The following is a 21,006-nucleotide window of genomic DNA, read 5'->3' on the forward strand; positions in this document are numbered from 1 at the left end:
TTCAGTTAGTAATTATTAGTTTAGTCGTCAATCTTATTGTAGTTATTTTCCTGGACTCATACCGGCAAGTGATGGGTATCGATTTGCTCATTAAATGCTATTTGTAGAAAAATGAATTGACACTCTAATCTCATAATTTCTCGCTTACTTTAATGAGATTTAGAAATTCAATAAATACAACTACACAGCTTCAACTTGATTCCATTTGTATTCCCTCCTTTAGCACGTATCATTAATATTGATGTGACAATAATAATTATATAGTACAGATGTATATTAAAAACTAAAGTTGACAAAGTTCTTTTGAAGGGCAGTTTTCACAGTCCTGACCCATTCCTACCATTTTAAATGTCACTGTGACGTATTCTTCTTCATTTCATTTCCTGTAGAATACACTTTGGAGCCATGTGAAGACCCTGGAATGCCGCGGTTCGGCCGGAGAAACGGTTACAGCTTCGGAGTTGGTGACACCTTGTCTTTCTCCTGCAATATGGGCTACCGCCTGGAGGGGGCACCTGAGTTGGTCTGTCTCGGAGGGGGAAGGAGAATGTGGAGTGCTCCTTTACCAAGATGTGTCGGTACGTGCTAATATTACAGTTGTGGGACTTTTGAATATGGCACTTAGAGGCAATAGAATAGACTCATTTTGTTGAGTTTTGTCAGGTGCCACTAATGTTTCCAGAGCTATGTAGACGTTTGACATTTTCAATTGTACAATAAATTTTCAGCTGCCAAGGACGTTAAATTGTGAGGTGCTTTACTGTATTTAGAGTGGACCTTTCAAAAGACAACATGAAGGCATGTGTAAGCTTATAAGCAAATGCCTTGCTAACAGCGCTTTGTTTCAGTTTTTGTCATTGAAGGTATTAGAGTGAGGGTGCAATCTATTACCTTCTCAGTCACACATACACACAAATAATATTCGAATTAGGTAACCTAATGATGAATCAGAACCAGAACCACGTTGGCCGGTCTGTGCTGTGTTGAGCTGTTTTATTGATGATGCTCTGAACTGCGAAAAATATCTTAATTATATTATTAAGAGAAAAATATCTTATACAATTTGTAGTAGATGCCACCAAACAAAGGTGAAGTAAGTGACTGGAAAACATTTTTGGAGTAATTTAGAACAGAAAAGGAGAATGTCAGCTCTCTTCACTTTCATACTGCCTAAATTTTCAAGTTTAATATGCCTTGTTCTTTTTTTAATCCGTTCCAAAAATGTAATTAAATGCAGTACGCTAAAATGCCTCTGAGCCAAGGAGGACTTCGCCCGAAAGCAGTCTGTTTGACAGCCAAGGATATATAAGCCACATTTGAGTTACTAGTTGGAACAAGAAATGTCAGTGATATTTCATCAAGGTGATTAAACAGGGTGCAGACTCTTTTGGCATGATCATAATCCTCTATCAACCGTTATTATCACGAGTTTTATTATCAAAGACATTTTCAGAAATATTAATCATAACATTAATTATTTATTCAACACAGCAACATTTTTGGATCAATTTTCATATTCTCCAAGGCTGCTATTCAAGGCTTGAGTTTGGTAAATGGTAAAGACAGATGGGATTAAGACAGACAACAATAAAATGAATTGTTTTATAGCAGTTATCTTAAATGTCCCCATCCTATAACTTTTCCATGACATTGCAAGTCTGAACAAAGTCGAGCTTTTGCAATCTTGATAACTGTTTCACGTATGTAATCAAAAACATCATAACAGTAGAACAACATGAAGAGATGGCAAAATGAATTTATACAAAGCAGAGAAGTATTCATTGAACCATGAACACAATTTGCAGTTTGCAATCTGTTGGGGTTAAAAATCTGTATGTAATAAATTAATTTACAAAAGCAGAAACAAATATCATAAGGACAGTTTTAAATATATGTTATGACTAAAATAAATCCATTACTCCATACATGAATCTGTAATATGGAGTCAACAAAAGGAATACTGCTACACCAGAGGCTAAATTTGTGCTAACTAAAACAAAATGTAAAATGGTAATGGTAAAAGAGAAATATTTTCGGCTTTTGAAGGCCACAGTGTTTGCGGCTTCCTCTGGCTGTATTAGCAGCTATCCAGTCACTCTCCCTGACCAAAGAAATTGCTCTGTAGGCACCACAGATGTCTGATGTCTACAGTGTAATGCCCAACCAGAGTTTACCTCTGAGGATCAATACTGTGTTCTCATAACTTCAGGGTCTTTGGAAGCCAGAAAAGTGTAAAATGAGATTTGATTTGGATGAAAATGCAGAATCAATACTGGGTAATAACAAAAGCCCATAGTAAAGGAGTCAACACTGAACACTTTGGCTTCAACAGCATGCTGAGAAGTGTGGGACTGCACAGGTGCATAAAGATAGACATTAGTGTCCGGTTCTAGCCAAAGAGCCCATTTACGACAGAAAATATTCATGCATTTATTCATTCATTCATCTTCAACCGCTTATCCGTTTCCATCCACATTTATTCTCAGCACTGGATGATGAGCACAGCGGCAGGGTTTACATCTTTGGCACTTTGTCATCAATGTGCAAAGACTGATAATGTAAAGAGGTGGGAGTGGAGTTGTTTCTGGTGTTCTGTCTTGTATCCAGTTTGCTATATTTAGTTTGTGTGTTTGGTGTTGTATTTCTGCATGGTTTGATGAAGAGCAGGAGAAGAAAGGGAAGAATAGAACACCTACTATGTTCTGTTTTCTAATATCTTTCTCATGGAAATTTGTTTTCGTTTGGCTGCTTTTGACATCACCTCTATGAAGCTGAGCAGATTTATCACGGAAAATTTTCTGAAGTCAGAAGGTTTTTTTTAATGAATTTAATTAAGGGAAAATGTACTTTGCACCCTTTAAGTGTTGCTATGGTGCCCTGTGTTTGTGGTTTTATATTAGCCTGTACTTCTCCTCGAAGGCCAATCATATTGTTTTCATAATGATTTGTTGAGAAAGAGTGTTCCCAGCTTCCTACTGGTCTCTTTGCTTTTTTAGGCCTTGTTTTTGTGCCTGTCTATTATTTCTGTGCATTATATTCTGTGTAGCTCTTAGAAAGGAGCCTTCAATGAAAAGAGAAAAAGACAAAGTGAAGAATAAAAAGGAGGTTGGCAAAAAGAGGAAACTCCTGAGAAGTCGAAGACGAAGGTTGATTAAAGTAAAGCAGGGTAACGGGGTACTATTCATAGATGGAGAGAGGGAGAATGCAAGAATGAGGGAGTTAAGAGGGAGAGGGTGGAAAGGTAATTTTCTAAATGGAAAGTGTTGCAGCGTGATTTATTGATGATATGACAGCTGTAATATGACTATTACACGGGTATAGACATAGAGAGGGAGAGAATGTGAGGGAAATTAAGGGAAAAAGAGAGCAAGAAAGAGGACATAGATACTGTAGATAGAGGGCACACGAGAGAAGTGCAGAGAGTGGGTCTCTTTAAGTAAATTAGTTTCTGAATTTTACTACCTGACCGTTCTCTGTGACATAATTAGGTAGCTCACGATCCAGCTGATCAAGAGTTTTTAAATTCTTCTCTCTCACACACAGACATGCAAACACATTGAAATATAAGTATTTATATTTTAATAGGAAGCAAGAATCAAAAAATACTGTCTTGAAACCTCAAAAAAATTTTCAAAAATGGTTATTACAGTATGTCACACAACAAAGATGACATATGGTCTACATTAATATTAGAACACTGCTATATATAGTTCATTCTTCACTTTCTGTCTTCATCCCCAGCGGAGTGTGGTTCCTCAGTTATAAACAATGAAGGAATTCTTCTCTCCCCAAACTACCCCATGAACTACGACAACAACCATGAGTGCATCTACAGCATCCAGGTAATAAAGTTGTACATCTTTTAACGAGTTTCAAGTGTCATTGCGGAATAAAAGTTATGTGGCTCATTCTTGTGCGCATTTGTTGTTGATGAGCAGTCGTTTTTATTTTGGATTTCATGTGGACTTCAGGTGCAGGCTGGGAAAGGCATCAACATTTCTGCTAGAACTTTTCATCTCGCCCAAGGGGATATACTCAAAGTAAGCTCATTGCCCACATGCACATTTGGTCTTTTTTTTTTTTTTGTCAAGCAATGGTTGGACATTGTGTGCTTGCATCATGTGTTATGTGTGGTCTTGTATTTACAGATTTATGATGGCAAAGACAACACAGCCCATGTTCTTGGCGCATTCACGGGATCCTCCATGTTGGGTCTGACGCTGATTTCCACATCGAATCATCTGTGGCTGGAATTTTATAGTGATGCAGAAAATACAGGAGAAGGATTTAAACTGGTGTATTCAAGTAAGTTTACATAAAAAAAACTATATATATATATATATATATATATATATATAATATGTATAAAAATATATAAATGCAACGCTATCTTGTCAAATCTTTAGTACTTTGGTGAAGTTGTACTCCCACCAAGAGGATCTAAAAGTCTCTAAAAGCTCTGAAAGTCCATGCATTTCAAACTGGAATATAAATGCAAAATATTTCTTGAGCAGTAAATGTAACATTTTTCAAGCTGTGTATTCTAAAAAATTACATACAAATAGCTTCTATAAAAGGGAAATTGGATTAATGTGTACAGTAGCCAGGTTTAAATAGACCGAGAACACAACAAGGCAGTTCGCATGTCTGTGTAAAAACAGCAAAGTAAAATTATACACTAGCAGGTGGTGTTCTTTGGTAAGCGGAACAATCAGGCTCTTGATTGAACGGTACACATTAATCTGTATGTTGTACAAAGTGTGATGGGTGGTGGAGGCCAAGTTGTGGCCGTTGTTATGAGTGATTACAGCGTTAGCTCACATGGCACACGGCCCAATTTAAAAAATGCTATATTTTCACTTTGAATACATTATTATGATGAAGAGCTGGCATGCAAGTTTAAGCTCTATGCTGTTAGATAAAGCTGGGATGGACAACAACAGCACATTAGATTAAAGCTCGTCAGTGTCGGAATGAAATCAATTCAGCAATTAAATCCCACGTAACATTTCTACTAATCGCTGACAAACGTAACGTACTGAATCAATTTCACTCCAAATGGTTCTAATTTGTTTGACCATCAATGAAATGATTACTAATTGCAGCACTGAAATGATCACAAGAAAGTCGTCATATTCGATTAACAAAGCTTTTAGAGAGCTCAAATTTCAGCGTAGGAGAGGGTGTTAAAAGGTGCACTCTGACACACGCGTTTGGCAGTGTCCTTTCAGATGGATGGTGGGAATTAAATATTTGAACTGTTTAAATGGAGACATCCAGGATCATTTGCATAGTTCTTTGAAGTTGTTTTGCCTGTATCGCTGTGTGTATCACTTAATTCTCTGTCCATTTTATTTACTGTCACACATACAAGTCAGTTCGCCATACTTATAGATCATGGCGGTCTGTTTTCTGATTCATGTGTAACAAACAAAATAATTTCATAAGGGAAAACATTCACACTTGATATCAGAGTGATGGTGGGTGTGTTCAGATTACAAAATGTCCCTTTTGAGGATTTAGAAAGGAACCTGCAGTCTTCAAGGAGATGACTCAAGTCTTGTAAGGATAAGCTATTTATATACCTCTTATATACCTCTTCATATCCCACTCTCAAAATTGTGCACATGAATAAACAGAATAATCTGAATATTACCATGAAAACTGAGCTAAGACTGACTGTGAAAATAACTTAAATTGGATAAGATGTACACCTGCAACAGGAACCCCTCTTAATATTGGTATGTATCATAGATCTTTTTTTTTTTTTTTTTTTTTATTGACTCAGGATGAGAGCTTAACAGGATCTGTGATATCAGCTACTACTCATAAACAGAATGCCTGAGTGTCCCAGATATTAAGGAAAGGTTCCTAAGCATCTAAAGAAGACTAATTCTGTTTTCTCTCTTGGGCTTCGGATGTCCCTAAGCGAGTATTTAAAAAGTACTCATTTTAAATATGTTAAAGATATACCCTTGATTTTTTTTTTTTTTCCCCTCCTCTCTTTTCCCCCCAAGGTTTTGAGTTATCTCATTGTGAGGACCCAGGTGTGCCTCAGTTTGGCTTCAAGGTCAACGACCAAGGCCATTTCTCTGGGAGCAGCATAACGTACAGATGTGAGCCTGGATACACTCTGCACGGGGCCTCCACGCTGAAGTGCATGACGGGGGAAAGGAGAGCGTGGGATAACCCCCTGCCCTCATGCATTGGTATGTTTCTGATGATATGAAACTTTTTACGCTTTTAATTGAAAAGACACACAGATGTTTGTTGACACAAAAATGCACACACACAAACAATTACAGGTTGAATTTTAACTAAACCTCTTTCACAGTTTTTACTCTCACCTTTTCTTTCCCCAGCATTGCTGAATATTTCCGTTAGCCATACCACCTATGTATACAATCAAATCACGTATTGTTGAATAGCTGTTAGGATTGGGTAAGTCCAAATGTCAACTCAACTTCCACAGAATCAGCAGCATTTCCAAAAGTCTGTTTAAGTGGCTCAAATCTCTTAAGCCGCCTTGGTGGCAGGCAATAAGTAGTAAAGGTGATGTGTTTTATAACTAAACTAGGTGGAGCCTGAGGCTTAGTGTGTGTGCTTATGTCATCCATTTTACTGCCTCGCTTGAGTGAACATGAAGAAACATTATAGACGCAGACTGAACATTCGATCACAGTTTCTCTGCATTATGGAAAGTATTAACCAAATTAAAGGACACAAGCGGGAATAAATCTATTCTCACTGTAAAGGTCTTGGTATCACTTTTCACTTTAGTTGCATTTGTAAATGACAAAAATAAAGAAGAGGACAGATTCAGTGAATGTACTTACATAACTTTGTCCTACCTCCTGCACTGTGTCTTCTCTTCCAGAGTTGATTATGGCGTGATACATTTCTTAGGCTGGGATAACTCGGCTGTTACACATATACCTTTAAGGAGTGGGAAGGATTTCTGGAGCAGGCCTTGCTCTATAGAACAGAATAGAGTCGCCAAGATCTCCTTTAGAAGTCCCTGCTTACAGCACATTCATTCAATAATCTGGAAAGAAAACAGATGGAGTCCAATTTCCTGTGGAATCCCCCTCGTCATTTCTCATGATATCACACACTGCAGTAGTTTTAAGGTCTCGATAAAAAGCCTATTTGTTCAGCAGGGTTCACCACCTGGAGTCTGTCTGCCCGATTGAGCTATATCCCTTCCTGCAGAGGGGGATTTGGTCTCTGTTCTTGAGACTGCCCTCATGCTTGCCCAGTGCTTTGACCTCTGTAATGAAACATGCACACATACTTACAGACACACACAGAGGTTATGAGGGGATTCTAGGCGAACCTACTTGTTATTTAATTGATTCACAAGCAAATTTGAATCAATTTTATTTGTTATCATCAAAGTATGTGGCAGTTTAGGGAAACTGTGAAATGTAATGGAAAGGAACTCCCCTTTGAGTAGTGACATTTCTAAACATTGCATTTTAGCATTGCCTGTCTAATTAATTTTCAGGGCTTCAACCTGAAGGGAAATTATATCCACACCACGTTCCCAAATGTTGATGTCAACAAGTCAATAATGGTCTTTTACTGGTAATACAATTACAGGCCCTCAGAACTCACACACTAACACATTCATCAATGCAGTTGTATGTAATGTCTGAAATGCTTTGATTTGTAAATTATGTAAGGCGTATTTGGAGAAAATTTCATTTCCTCCTTGTAGGTATTTGGTTGACTGATGATTACATTCTCTAATTAAAGCCAAACAAATGCTAAGCCTGCGCACAGTGACACACAAAATGGCTGCTGCAGCTGTGCCCCAGATGGGCGCTACAAGCATCACAGCAAGCCAAGTGTTTTAAACACCTTTCTTCCTTCGCTGCTGCCTCTGAACTTCCTGATTTTGGATTCAGCTTAATAAGACTACTTCCTTCACACTATCAATAATGAAAGACTCATAAGACCACTGGCTGAAATTTTCCGACTTTATATTTTAGCAGTGACACACTGTGACCTCAGCTAACCTCCAGTCTTAATATTATATTGTGTCTTATTATTACTTATACTGTTTCTTCTTTTCCCTCCTTTCCTCTCTTTTCCCCAACTCTAACACTTCATATTGCTCCTATTGAGATAATATATTTCGGCGATGAACATTGGGGAACCTGGGGAGGAAGGAACGTGGGGAGGGAGAAGCAGAGAGGAAGAGAAGGGATGAAGATTGTGAAAATATATAACCCAGAAAGACAAAGACTGAAAGAAGGATTATTTTCTGTTATATAATGTGCGGTGAGTTTATATGGGAGAAATGCAGGATCAGCACTTTGTCTCTTCTTATTTCTCTTCTCTTTCTGTGAGCGAGGAAGAGTTAGAAAGACAGGAGGTCATAGAGGAAAAGAGTTCTCTTCTTTCTTAATCCATTTGTCTCTGTGGTGATCGTTTAATCGCTGCCCAGTGGGTGCTGAGGTGCACTGAGTGGATCTGATTGTCTTGATAAACAATTGCTGCAGAGAGATAAATGGTGGACTTGTCATAGTTCAAGTGCACACTTAAATCAATTGGTTGGCTAGAATCAATGGTATTTATAACTATGCCACATTTGTGTTAATCACACAGATGTATTCTAGTGTAAGGACATTTATATGGGTTTCTATATTGAAAAATACTAACAGTTTGTTATGTTAATATATTTGTGTGTGTGTGTGTGTGTGTGTGTGTGTACTCTGTAGCGGAGTGTGGAGGACGTTTTAAGGGCGAGTCCACAGGGAGGATTCTTTCTCCTGGGTACCCATTTCCCTATGACAATAATCTGCGCTGCACCTGGACCATTGAGGTGGACTCAGGAAATATTGTGAGGTAAAAAAAAAACCTTCACAGTAAAAAAAAAAACAAAAAAACAATATTCATTTTACAGTCTGCTTTAATAAAAGTGAAATTGAAAAATAACTTGTAAAATGTAAATAGCTCCTCTGAAAATGTCATTATGAGTAGGTGGGAAACTAATGATGCATATTTTTCAATATAATCATATCGCAGAAAGGTAAAGTTTTCAATACAGTTTATGAGTTATCAACTTTTCCATGGAAAATATAATGATTATGACCATTGTTGGTCCATAACCAAGGCTGTGTTGATGCTCTAAAACTGAAGAATTGTATTAATATTGTTGATCTTTGATTTCTTTTTCTTTTTTTTTTTCTTTTCTTTTCTCTTGCAAATTGCAGTCTTCAGTTCTTGGCCTTTGACACAGAGGCGAGTCACGACATGCTGAAGGTCTGGGATGGACCCCCTGAAAATGAAATGTCTTTGGCAGAGCTCAGCGGGTCTCTACTCCCTGAAGGAATTCACTCCACACTCAACACCATCACTGTTCAGTTTGAAACTGATTTTTACATCAGCAAGTCAGGATTTGCTATTCAGTTCTCCAGTAAGTAATGTCCATTACTAACTCAAGTAAATATTATAAAGAGAAGGAACGTGTTTGTCCTACTTATATTGATTTTGATTTTTTTTTCTGAATTACATCTTGGATATATTTAAGAGTGGATCAGGTTTCAAATTTCTTTTTGACATTCTGGCTGAAAATAGTAATATCAACATCAGTAGAGTCCAGTTAGACATAATGGTTCCACTTGAAAACCTTATTTCATCAGGAAGAAATGACCTTACCAAATATTTCTTTATATAGCAGGCAGAGATGTTCACAAGTCTTTTTCTGCAAGTCCAAGTCTCTAAAAAATAAAAGTCTCATCTATCTTCTTGTAATGAGTGATCTATCATCCAGTGTAATGGTAACCTGATGAACCTGTAACCCGCCTGTAAGCCAACAGTGTAACTGTATTTTTCTGTGTTTTTCTCTAACATTACCCAGTAGATGGTGGCAGCCGAACGTAACGCTACCCATTCATTTCAACGGCACTCAATGCAAACAAGTATGATAAACAAATCACAAAGCTAGTCGCAAACTAAGTTAACGTTACATCGCTGATGCTAAGCTAAACATATTTGCTAACCGTCCATATTTGCTGAAAATGTCTTAATGTAATCACCGATCCGGGTGAGTTTTCAGGAAGTTGATCCAGCGTCCTTAATTTTGGTAGCACATACTTTGCAGTCTGCGCTTCTTTTGGTGATGCCATCTTTTTTTTAAATGTTTATAACCAAACATTACAAAGGGTAATGCTACAGAAGCAGCTGTAGGTGTGCCGGGCGCCATAGTCACCGCCATCTGAGGTACGAGTGTGTGAGGTGCACACCCGATGCCCAACATGGTTATTCCCGTGACGTTTCAAAGTTTCCTCAATGTTAATGCACCAGAAAAATAAAACATAATGATTGTTCAGTCAAATCTGAAGTCTTTTCAGTACGAGTCCAAGTCAAGTCTTAAGTGGGCCACAAACGTGAGCCCCCATCTCTGATAGGAGGTTAAATTCTTACCACAAGGAGTTATTAGTTTAAAAGCTAGAGATATCCAGTGTGACAGATTTTTACAATTCCTCTTCCTCCTTGTCTGCCTCTTCTCCTGTCCCTCCTCTCCTACTCTGTCCAGGCTCAGTAGCAACGGCCTGCAGAGATCCAGGTGTACCAATGAACGGCAGTCGAAGTGGAGATGGTCGAGAGCCGGGGGATTCGGTGTCCTTTCAGTGTGACCCGGGATACGAGCTCCTTGGAGATGACAAAATCACCTGCATACAAGTGGATAACAGATACTACTGGCAGCCAAGTCCGCCTGTCTGCATAGGTGAAAAGTTCAGCCTCCATATATGTCTACAGCAGGGACGCTCAATAGATGTACTGCATACACATACTGCAGCTGAACACATACAGAATTATACTATTTCATTATGGAAAATATCTGCACACCACCAGTGCGTCAAAATTGAAATCATATGAACTCTCCCTAAAATAAAAAGATAAATTACGTCGAGAATATGAATCATTTTCATCCTGCATGGTTGCGCTTGAGAGAATATTCAAATTTTAGGATATTTTAAGACTTATCTTTGCTTGTGTTCCCATGATAGCCCCTTGTGGAGGAAACCTAACAGGCTCCAGTGGATTTATTCTCTCCCCTAACTACCCTCATCCTTACCCTCACTCCAAGGACTGCGACTGGCTCATTGCTGTCAACTCTGATTATGTGTTGTCGCTGGCCTTTATCAGGTAACCAACAAGTATGCTCTACAATAAAATGTTAATTAATCTGATCTTGTTCTGCTGTACACAAAGGCAGATACATGACAGTTTTGTTGTCTTTCTGAAAGTCAGAAATCTACACTAAAATGGAGCAATGAAGTAAAGACACATTTAGAAAAATGTGGAATGAGAATAGACTAGATATGGAAAACAGACAAATGATTCTTTCTTCCCTGACTTTTTAGAGTTAGAGGCATCTTCTCTAAACTGAAGTGTTCATTAAGTGGAAATTTTGACCCTCCAGTCATAGCCATCCCTGAATCTATTTGTCTGGTGTCTTTTAAAATAGCTCAAGCCACAGAAGCTGGTGACACAGAATAATCAGAGAATAAATGGCTTGTTAGGCTATGTTGGAAAACTGCTTTGAAAATTTTCTTACACGAACAACGCCCAAAAATAATTTTGGAAACCATCAGGTTCCTGGAGGTACATTCACACCTTTCCCATCTTTCCATTTTTCTTCTTCGATCTCTAGCTTCAACATTGAGCCAAACTACGACTTCTTGTATATCTACGATGGTCCGGATAGCAACAGTCCTCTGATTGGTAGCTTCCAGGACAGCAAACTTCCAGAGAGGATTGAGAGCAGTTCAAACACCATGCATTTAGCTTTCCGCAGCGATGGCTCTGTTTCTTACACTGGCTTTCACCTGGAATACAAAGGTAAAATATTCTGCTGATACTGCCAACAACCTCATGTGAAGTTAATACAATTTGAAAACCTTCTAAAATACAGAACAATAAAAACTAAAACTTCACTAGGCATTAGCACAGTAAAGCTCATTTATCCTATATCTAATGCTTTATAACTTCAATTAGAACAACTGAAAGCTGTCTGAACATGTAAGTGTGTCTGTGATGTAAATAAACACACATTTGAATGGACAATGTTTCATAACCACTTTGCAAACGTTGAAAAATCATTTTAATCTACAAAGTTTAATGTATCTACATCAGAGACTGTTTTCTGTCCTTTTTGTTTTTCATAGCTACAGTAACTTGGGAAATTATTCTTTAAGGTTTTCATTGTGAATCTGGTGCTATACCTCAGATGTCTCCTGCGGTGACAGCATGTGTTTTCAGAAATATTTACTTTTCACATTAAACGAGTGAGACTGCTGTAATACTCAGTACACATCTACACTATATACAATTCAAGTGCAAGCCTCACACACTGATGACAGTGAGCACCATGCTGATTTTAAGATGAAAAGGAGGATTGTTCTCTCAAACTCCCTCTTGAATTAATGTCTTTTGAATTTGTCTCTCAGAAGGATCACATTGAGTCACTTATAGAAAAGAAAAACCAAAGAGCAAGATCCTCAGGTGGACTCTGGAAATAAGTGTTAATGTGATGCGGGGTGGCTGCTAATCATTTGGGAGTAGGGCCAAAGCCATAATTTACAAAGTTCATGTACCACACAAAAGCCCTGGGATGACATTATTATTCCTGCTCTGTCTTCGGCAAAGGCAGCTAAGTTAAACAGACTGTTAAAAAGACCAATGAACTGCCTGTCTCTTTTGATTTCACTCAGGATGTAGTTATTATTTATTTGACATTTTGAATGGGAATTTATTTGCCTCATATTCACAATGGCTTGTTCTCTTTGTCTCTGTCCAGCCAAACTGCGGGAGTCGTGTTTTGATCCAGGTGTGGTTCTCAATGGAACCAGGCTGGGATCTGATTATAAGCTGGGTTCTACAGTGACCTTTTACTGTGAAGCAGGATATGTTTTGCAGGTACAAACAGATGGCTAAATGAGTGCATGAATGTTTGGATGATTGGGAAGGTGAAAGAATCTGATTTGTTGACTCAATATTAGCTAGTTAGCTGGGTGACTATTCATTTGGTTTATTTTTACAGTTGGTGGTTGGTAGAATGAATGACTGCTTTGTTGGTTAGTTTCTTGTTTCTATGGGTACATGGCCATTCACTCCTTCTTTGACTGAAAATTAGTTGTTTTGGATTTTCTTAGTTGAGGTAAAATGTTTTTCTTTAGGGCTACTCTACTTTAACCTGCAGTATGGGAGATGATGGTAGACCTGGATGGAACAGGGCATTGCCAAGCTGTCAAGGTAACACAAAATCCCGACACATACATTATACATATTTATTCAACTGAAACATTTTTGTTTACACTGTATTACTTTGCTGTGTATATTTTTTCTTTGTATTTGTACACTCTTGTATGCTTTATCTCCAGCACCCTGTGGAAGTCGTTCTACGGGGTCAGAAGGGACTGTTTTATCTCCAAATTTTCCCAAAAACTACACCTCTGGTCAGACTTGTGTCTACTCTATATCTGTACCTAGAGAATTTGGTAAGTTAAATCACGTTACATTGCAATAAAAAGTGGTAATAACTGTGTGAAATGAAAGTATTTTTCATTTTGAAAAGAAAATTGAAGTGCAACAGCACAGCACTAAACTAATAGGTGAGAGTGACACTTGTGATGTAACTGCTACACGAATACTGTTGTTTTTCTTCTTTGTGGAAGAACAAATTGAAATTAATGCTTATGTGATTGTCAATGGTGACAAGCTGGAGCCCCCAGATCAACCTTTTGATTTTCTAAAGTTAAAGTACCCGATCAAAAGTGGCTTGCTGGCCTCTCATTTTAATCCAGGCCATAGTTTCATCATTGAAGTGGTATTTAAGATGGAGCAAGTTGTATCTTGCCACGTGTGATCAGTGGTCTCTAAGCCTGACAACTACCACATTATGAAGATATTAATATTGTAAAGGATTCTTCACATCAAGTGAGGCTGTGTTGGAAATCTGGGGTTATTTGAGGAAAACGAAAAGGGGGGTGAATACTCATTCAGTATCAAATTTAAACTATATTCATATTAAATGTCATTCAAAATGAGTAGAACACAAAGTAAAATTTACTCTTCAGTCTAATGTTGATTAGATTGTCAGCGATATCGATATTGTATGAAGTAAAATATTCTTGACCTTGGAAAAGTGTTTGGGTGAAACAAATAGATTGATTTATGCTTATTCTGGAGAACTATATAATATGTCTTCCTGAAAAATTGGGAGTTATTCAGTAGTAGTGAAGATGAATTGGTGGACAGAGGCTTGCTAATATTTTTTGTATTGGATGGATTTCACCTTGATGTTGGTGAAAATTGGCATATGCTTTGACACTGTTATCTTCCAAACATATTGTTGAAGGCATGGTGTCAAATAAATGGAATTTAAAATGTGCAAATTTACATTTGCGTCTCCAGTCATGACATCACATATTGACATCTAAATTATTGGTTTGCTCGTTGAGTCTCACTTGAGCTTTTGCAAACAATCAGTAATTGGTGGATATATTGTTCAATTAGCCCCAGCGGTATTAGGAATAAATAGAAACTTTCCCTGAGGTTGTTGACGGTTGCTGTCTCATTATATTTATATAGCAACATTTGGAGTGTCTTTGTGAGCTTCACGTAGATGTTTTGACTGAGAAGAGTTAACATTTGTTGCCCTACATGTTGTATAAGACAGACAGCGATCCTCCCTGGCCCTCTCACACGGAACAAGAGACAGATTGTTTTGTTAAATTGCCTGCCACCCTCATAATATGTCACAACATGTTTGACTTTATTTTTATTGATTTATTCATTTTTTGCATTCTTTCATTCTCATTGAAAATAGCATGTCTATAATCTGTGGTCTTACAACAATCAAAGGTTAAGGGTTGAAATATTCAGTAACTACATTAGGAACTGCCTGTCTCTGCGATCAAAGAGGCTGAAATAAATGATTGAACTTTCACCATTCAAAGTGATGACTCGATGCACAGGTGGGAAACCCCTTGGCATTTATCCCTTTGGAGATATCACACTGAGGGCTCAGCTCATCAAGAGGCATTGCAGCTCCAGAGGGATCAATGCTGGGTTTTCTCCATCTGATGTCTGACAAAAGCTTTCAAATGAACAGTGAAACGTTTTCATTCATTTGATAACACATCCAGTGGACTGTTTAAAACTCACTGTTTGTATGTATGTGTGTGTGTGAGGTTGGTATGTGACTGTGTCTCGTTTGTGTCTAAGCACATCCACCATGATAACTTAAGAGTTATCATGAGTTATCTTGCCCATACGCACGCTGAATCAGTGTCTGAATACTGTGCATGTGCGTCTTCATGCAAGTAGTCTGTGTGGTTTTGAAAAAACTGCTGCGATCTATTCCACCTTGCTCAGCAGTATGTCATTAATATGGCAGAGAATGATGGAAACCTTAATCACTTTGATTTCCCTAAAACCTATACACAGAGGGAGCTCTTAAGTATTTCTGCTGACTGGCAGAATCTTGTCATTCTTTGAACACCTGCCACTTTACTCATCATCTTATACGACCATGACAAGGCTATAACATAAAAGTATAAAAGGTTATATGAATACATCTATACTTTATATCATATATTTGTTATCTCTTCTGTCTCTTGCTTACCATTAGTTTAACATACAATGCATATTTTTCCTGAAAGCAAACAGGGTTTCTTTTGTAAGTGACCGCAATGTTTCAGCAAAATTTAGGTCATACTCCACAGAAAGAAACAACCTTGAAAAATGACCAGTGACTATCTCTTAGCATAATATTCTTGGCAATGTATAGATTGAATTCTTTGTACCTCAGCCTCTTGAGCCAAATAGACATGGGGTTGATCCACAGTCAAATATAGAAAAACATCCTGCTTTACTAACGCAAGTGAAAGAAGTTTTTTTTTTTTTTTTTTCCCCAAACATCAGCATTTCCTGCAAGCAGAGAAGACTGATGCAGCATAGCCAAATGATGAGAGGCAAGGAATGGGGCCTGTGGGGTGGGTGCACTTGTACCTGATGAAAAAGGGGTGACATTTTGGTTATCAAGTGCCCTGATAGGTAATTTTGTGCCAATAGCTGACTTCAAATAGAAGCCAACACTGCAGCTTAATAAAATTTAAATTGGGCATTACAGGTTAATTTTATCAAGGGGAGGTCATGTACAGACAGTGGCATGGAATAATAATTTGCAACCATTGAAGTGTGGCTAACGTATCCCTTCATCTCTCTGTTTTATCATCTTTATCAACAGTCCTCTTTGGTCAGTTTGTGCTGTTCCAGACATCTCTAAACGATGTGGTAGAGATCTACGATGGACCAACTCAACAAAACACACTATTATCTTCTCTTTCTGGATCCCACTCTGGTAAGGATTGATGAAAGAAAAGAACAGCTTTAGAAGCAGAGGTATACATTGGCAGGAACATAGCTCACCCCCTTGCTGTATCTCTTACCTCCAATTTTTTCTGACTTGTTTTTCTGATTAGGTGAGTCCCTCCCTCTGAGTTCGGGAAACCAGATCTCTATAAAGTTTACCACAGTTGGACCTGAGACTGCTAAAGGATTCCACTTTGTCTACCAAGGTCAGAAAACAACTTAAAAACTTATTTTTTAGGATTTGCAGAACTGTCTTGTGTACTTGCTTACTATTTGTTACAAATTTTCAAAGGTCTGATTGTTTTTGTGTACTGAAGTCGTTGATGCCTCTTAAAGTTTACGGCTTAGGAGACATCCAACAAGACAGTTTAATCAAGCCCAAGAGGCAGTTCATAAACACAAAATTGTTCCAAAGTGTCAGTTCATCTTAAAGAACAGCCGCAGAGTGGATTACTGATAGGAGACAAGATATTGAACAAACTCTGAAATGCACTACAAGACATTTCCAGGTTTTATCTCCAGCCACACTGGACAACGCACATAACAAATACTGCCAACTAGCTGTTCTTGTCCGTGGGATTACTCCTGAGTTTGATACAAAGGGGGAATTGCCGTCTTTACAAACTAAGCATGCAGCATCAGAGAGGTTAGTGTGATATATGTCTTCAATAATTTACTATTGCCCTCAAAGGATGTTGTGAAAATTGAAATGGCCCTTGGTAGGCAGAGGCTTCCCCCCCTCAGCCTTAAACTAAGCTTTCTGGGGCTATATAGGATAATGGCGTATATTTTATATCTTGTTTGGTAAATGGTCATTACACGTGAAACACAGTTTCATTTTAGTTTTGAATGTATGACCTCTGAAAACCTAACCAAAAACAGCAACCTTAGGAAGATAGGCAGCTCTTAAATTTTGTTTGGTTTTCTTGTTTATCTGCAGCTGTACCAAGGACCAGCTCCACCCAGTGCAGTTCAGTCCCTGAGCCACGTTTTGGGAAACGTCTCGGTAATGACTTTGCAGTTGGCTCCTCCGTGCAGTTTGAGTGTAACCCTGGTTACATCCTGCATGGCTCCACGGCCATACGGTGTGAGAGTGTCCCCGACAATCTGGCACAGTGGAACGACACCCTGCCGACATGTATAGGTAAATAAGTGCTCGGATATGACAATGAGGACATTTCCCGGTTCAGAATTAGAATTAACCCCGCAACTGACTCCACCAAAAAAGAAACCACAGCAGAAAATTAGAATGCACAACCACATCTCAATCTTTTCAGAACCTAAGCCTACCTTTTCCAAATCTATCTCACAGGACCTCACGTCTTAGCTGTGTGCCATGCCATTTTGTTTTATTTTTGTTTTTACTGCAGACAGCGTTCTTTAACCTCCTCCTTAATGGCCCCTCATTTGTGCTCTTCTCTCTCCCAGTTCCCTGTGGGGGTGTGCTGACCTCCCGTCGTGGGACAATCCTGTCACCTGGCTATCCAGAGCCGTACGACAACAACCAGAACTGTGTGTGGAAGGTCTCTGTTCCAGAGGGGGCTGGAATCCAGGTAGTCCCTGTCACATGCTGCTTTTGGATGACCTATGCATCATTGGTGTGGAAGCTGAGCATTAGGGGATGTCAGAGAAGATAAGATACATTTTGAGGAATGAATGGATGGATGTTTTTTGGGAGAGGGCCCTTCCAGAGATAACTAAAAAGGATCTAATCAGGAGAGATGTCTGATTACGTTCTCACGGACAAAAAAAAAAAAAAAAAAAGCTTCCAACACAAAACAGAGTTGACATCTCTTTTTAACTGTACTGCGATTTTGTAGCCACATCAAGTCTAGGTTTGTTTAATATCATGTAAAATGTTTTTTCTTTATGACAGCTTGGTTCTTGCATCTTGTTTTCTTTGAAAGTCTCATTTAATATTTATACTGATTAGCCCATACTGTGTTTTTGAGACACTTCCTGAATTGCTTCATGGAACAGTTTCTGTCCTGCGCTTCTGTATTGTTTGCTTCTTCAGATACAAGTTGTGAGCTTTGCCACTGAGCATAACTGGGACTCTTTGGATTTTTATGATGGTGCCGACAACCACGCACCAAGACTCGGCAGCTACTCAGGTAAACAGTTTTTTAGATTGTTTTTAGCACACGAGGCACACATCCACTGACACCTGCTTGTTTGTCTGTGATTCCTTGAAAAAAGTGTGTGTGTGGGGAGGGGGGGGGGTGAAAGAAATAGCTTAAATAATTGATCCCCTTACACATAGGACTAGATATTTCATATTATAGTTTATGTAGAGATTGCTAATCTCATTCAGTCTGTTGCTTTTGTTAAATTTCTACACTACATCTCCCACTGACATTTCTGTTTTCATTGATGCCGGCAGGAAAAGGTCTATCAAAAGCAGTGTTTTACATTAGTTTGTCTGCAATGACCTCAGTAAAAGTCCTTCTGCTCCAGTGCTCCCACACCTCATACTCAGCCAAAAACATGTGTTTAGTGTGAGTAAAGTTCTCCTCTGGATTCAGTCACAGCTGTCCAAATAGTAAAGCTGTTTTTAGGAGGCCAAAGTCACCGAATCTGTTGGTTGTTTTAAATAATTTATTAGAGGGATTGACATTGTGCGTCTTTAAGGATAACAGATTATGGTATAAATGGGGCAATTTGATATTTCTAAATATTTCTATATTAAATAATCATTGACTAAATGATATAATCTGGAATGTCTTGGATTGACTGATTATAATTCCAACATTGGGCAGCCAAATGTCACATGTCACATGACCTAGATTATTGTGAATTTAGGGCAGTGTCACTAGATTTTTAAAAGAAGAGTCGGTATAAAGCTGATACATGACTGAATTGTGTGCGGAAGCCAGCGGAGGGCTTATGGCTGTAACATTTGTAGTCCTGTTAACAACAAAAAAACAAAAAACAGGCCTCACACTAAAATACCAATGTGGCCAAGTCCAGCCCACATATCAAACCAAAGGAATTAGAAGTAAAGACCAGACTCAGATAAAAGTCTGTCTTTCATCTTTACCTTTGCTGATTCTGTCAGATGATGTGAAGTTGTAAAGTCAGGATTTGACGACTGGCGTTCAGCATACAGTCGGTTCGACCTTGTCTTTTTATAGGTTTAATTCTAATCGCTAATTAATACAGTCATCCATCCATAACTATTATAGTTAAATCCATGAAGTTAAACTGCAATTTATTCATCATTTAAAGGGGGGAAAAAAAAGAAAAATCCTGTCATGATAATGAATGAGATTTTCTTCAGGTTGTGAAGACAAGCAGCAGGGGAGGTCACAGACTGTTCAGAAACCTTCTAATTCATTCCCCTCACAACAGGTCCCCAATCACATCCACTGATCTGATTCTCTGTTCACTCAGAGAAATGTTGCCGTAACTATTAGATGTATTGCTGACACAACTGCTACTGAGCAGAAAGCAACATGTGACTCAACACAAGGTGATGCGTCACAGCTCACTGGCCACCGGGAAACATTACATTCCACAAGTAGCCAAGATCAGAGGATATAGTTGCCCCTGTTGCATCAAACAACGGCATTCAAGCAAGCCTAGATAATTAAATTTCCAGTGATAAAGAGATTAGAGATGGTTAATGTTCCTTTACATTAAAGTGCTCAGTCCAATATGTTATCGCAAAGGGCGTAGACAGACTGACTGCGAACACTGCAGTGCAGTCCTGGGTTTTACTTTGTACTTGCCCTCGCAACACAAAATAGGTCAAGGCAACATTTGAAAAGTTGTTTGATATGGCACATATATCTGAACTGAAAATAATTCCACACGTCCTCCTTTGAGAACACCTCGAAAAAAACGAACAATTCAGGGGCCTTTGTTGTTTCCTCTGCTGTCAACTAAGATCTGCTTGCTTTCAAGGCTCAGTTGAAAAATGAAAAAATGCAATCATTGTCCTCTGTTCCTCTCTTTCTTCATCCCTGCTTTCAGGCACCACCATCCCCCCTCTCTTGAATAGTACATCTAACAACCTCTACCTGAGCTTCAGCTCTGATATTAGTGTCTCAGCTGCTGGCTTCCACTTGGAATATACAGGTAACATAATCTCTTATACAACACTGTCTGTGGCCTAGGCAACATAGGCATAATGCTGACAATGCTTTTTAACTACATTTATTAATTTATTTATTTTCATCAGCTATTGGTCTGGAATCATGCCCGGAGCCTCAGACTCCAAACTACGGAATTAGACAAGGAGAAAGATTTATGGTCGGAGATGTTGTTCAGTTTTCATGTGAACAAGGATACTCTCTTCAGGTATACACAGCCTTTATATGCTGTTTGTCCTTCTGTAGAAATGTAAACTAGATTCTGTACAAAGAGACTTCGATGAGTTGGAGGATTGCAATTTCAAGCTTTAAGTACACACATAAACACATGCGGTTCCCTGCTATCCGGCAGTCACATTTGTTTGTGAAATCATTAAGGCTGCTCAACTTCTCTGATGTACTCCCGTTTATTATTTTTATCCCCTGACTTTACAAAAATATGATCGGGAAACCCCGCTCACCTGCGGTTTCTCCAGTTCTTACTAAACATACATCTCTGGTGTGGTTTGAACATCTCCTG

General features: G+C 38.5%; 1 protein-coding gene across 1 annotated transcript in view; it reads left to right on the forward strand.

Annotated features, from left to right (window-relative positions):
• Positions 1-21,006, forward strand: part of csmd3b (CUB and Sushi multiple domains 3b) — a 210,628-nt gene that overhangs the window by 148,500 nt on the left and 41,122 nt on the right. Inside the window, exons 21-40 of the mRNA XM_029514819.1 lie at positions 390-578; positions 3,742-3,842; positions 3,972-4,040; positions 4,149-4,305; positions 6,018-6,209; positions 8,727-8,853; positions 9,222-9,424; positions 10,547-10,738; positions 11,022-11,160; positions 11,669-11,856; positions 12,815-12,933; positions 13,194-13,269; positions 13,398-13,514; positions 16,268-16,381; positions 16,503-16,598; positions 17,333-17,536; positions 17,821-17,945; positions 18,410-18,506; positions 20,368-20,472; positions 20,576-20,694. Coding sequence (XP_029370679.1) covers positions 390-578; positions 3,742-3,842; positions 3,972-4,040; positions 4,149-4,305; positions 6,018-6,209; positions 8,727-8,853; positions 9,222-9,424; positions 10,547-10,738; positions 11,022-11,160; positions 11,669-11,856; positions 12,815-12,933; positions 13,194-13,269; positions 13,398-13,514; positions 16,268-16,381; positions 16,503-16,598; positions 17,333-17,536; positions 17,821-17,945; positions 18,410-18,506; positions 20,368-20,472; positions 20,576-20,694 — 2,729 coding nt within the window. The remainder of the gene's footprint in view (positions 1-389; positions 579-3,741; positions 3,843-3,971; positions 4,041-4,148; positions 4,306-6,017; positions 6,210-8,726; positions 8,854-9,221; positions 9,425-10,546; positions 10,739-11,021; positions 11,161-11,668; positions 11,857-12,814; positions 12,934-13,193; positions 13,270-13,397; positions 13,515-16,267; positions 16,382-16,502; positions 16,599-17,332; positions 17,537-17,820; positions 17,946-18,409; positions 18,507-20,367; positions 20,473-20,575; positions 20,695-21,006) is intronic.

This window comes from Echeneis naucrates, chromosome 11 (genome assembly GCF_900963305.1).
Source record: "Echeneis naucrates chromosome 11, fEcheNa1.1, whole genome shotgun sequence".
Taxonomy (NCBI): Eukaryota; Metazoa; Chordata; class Actinopteri; order Carangiformes; family Echeneidae; genus Echeneis; species Echeneis naucrates.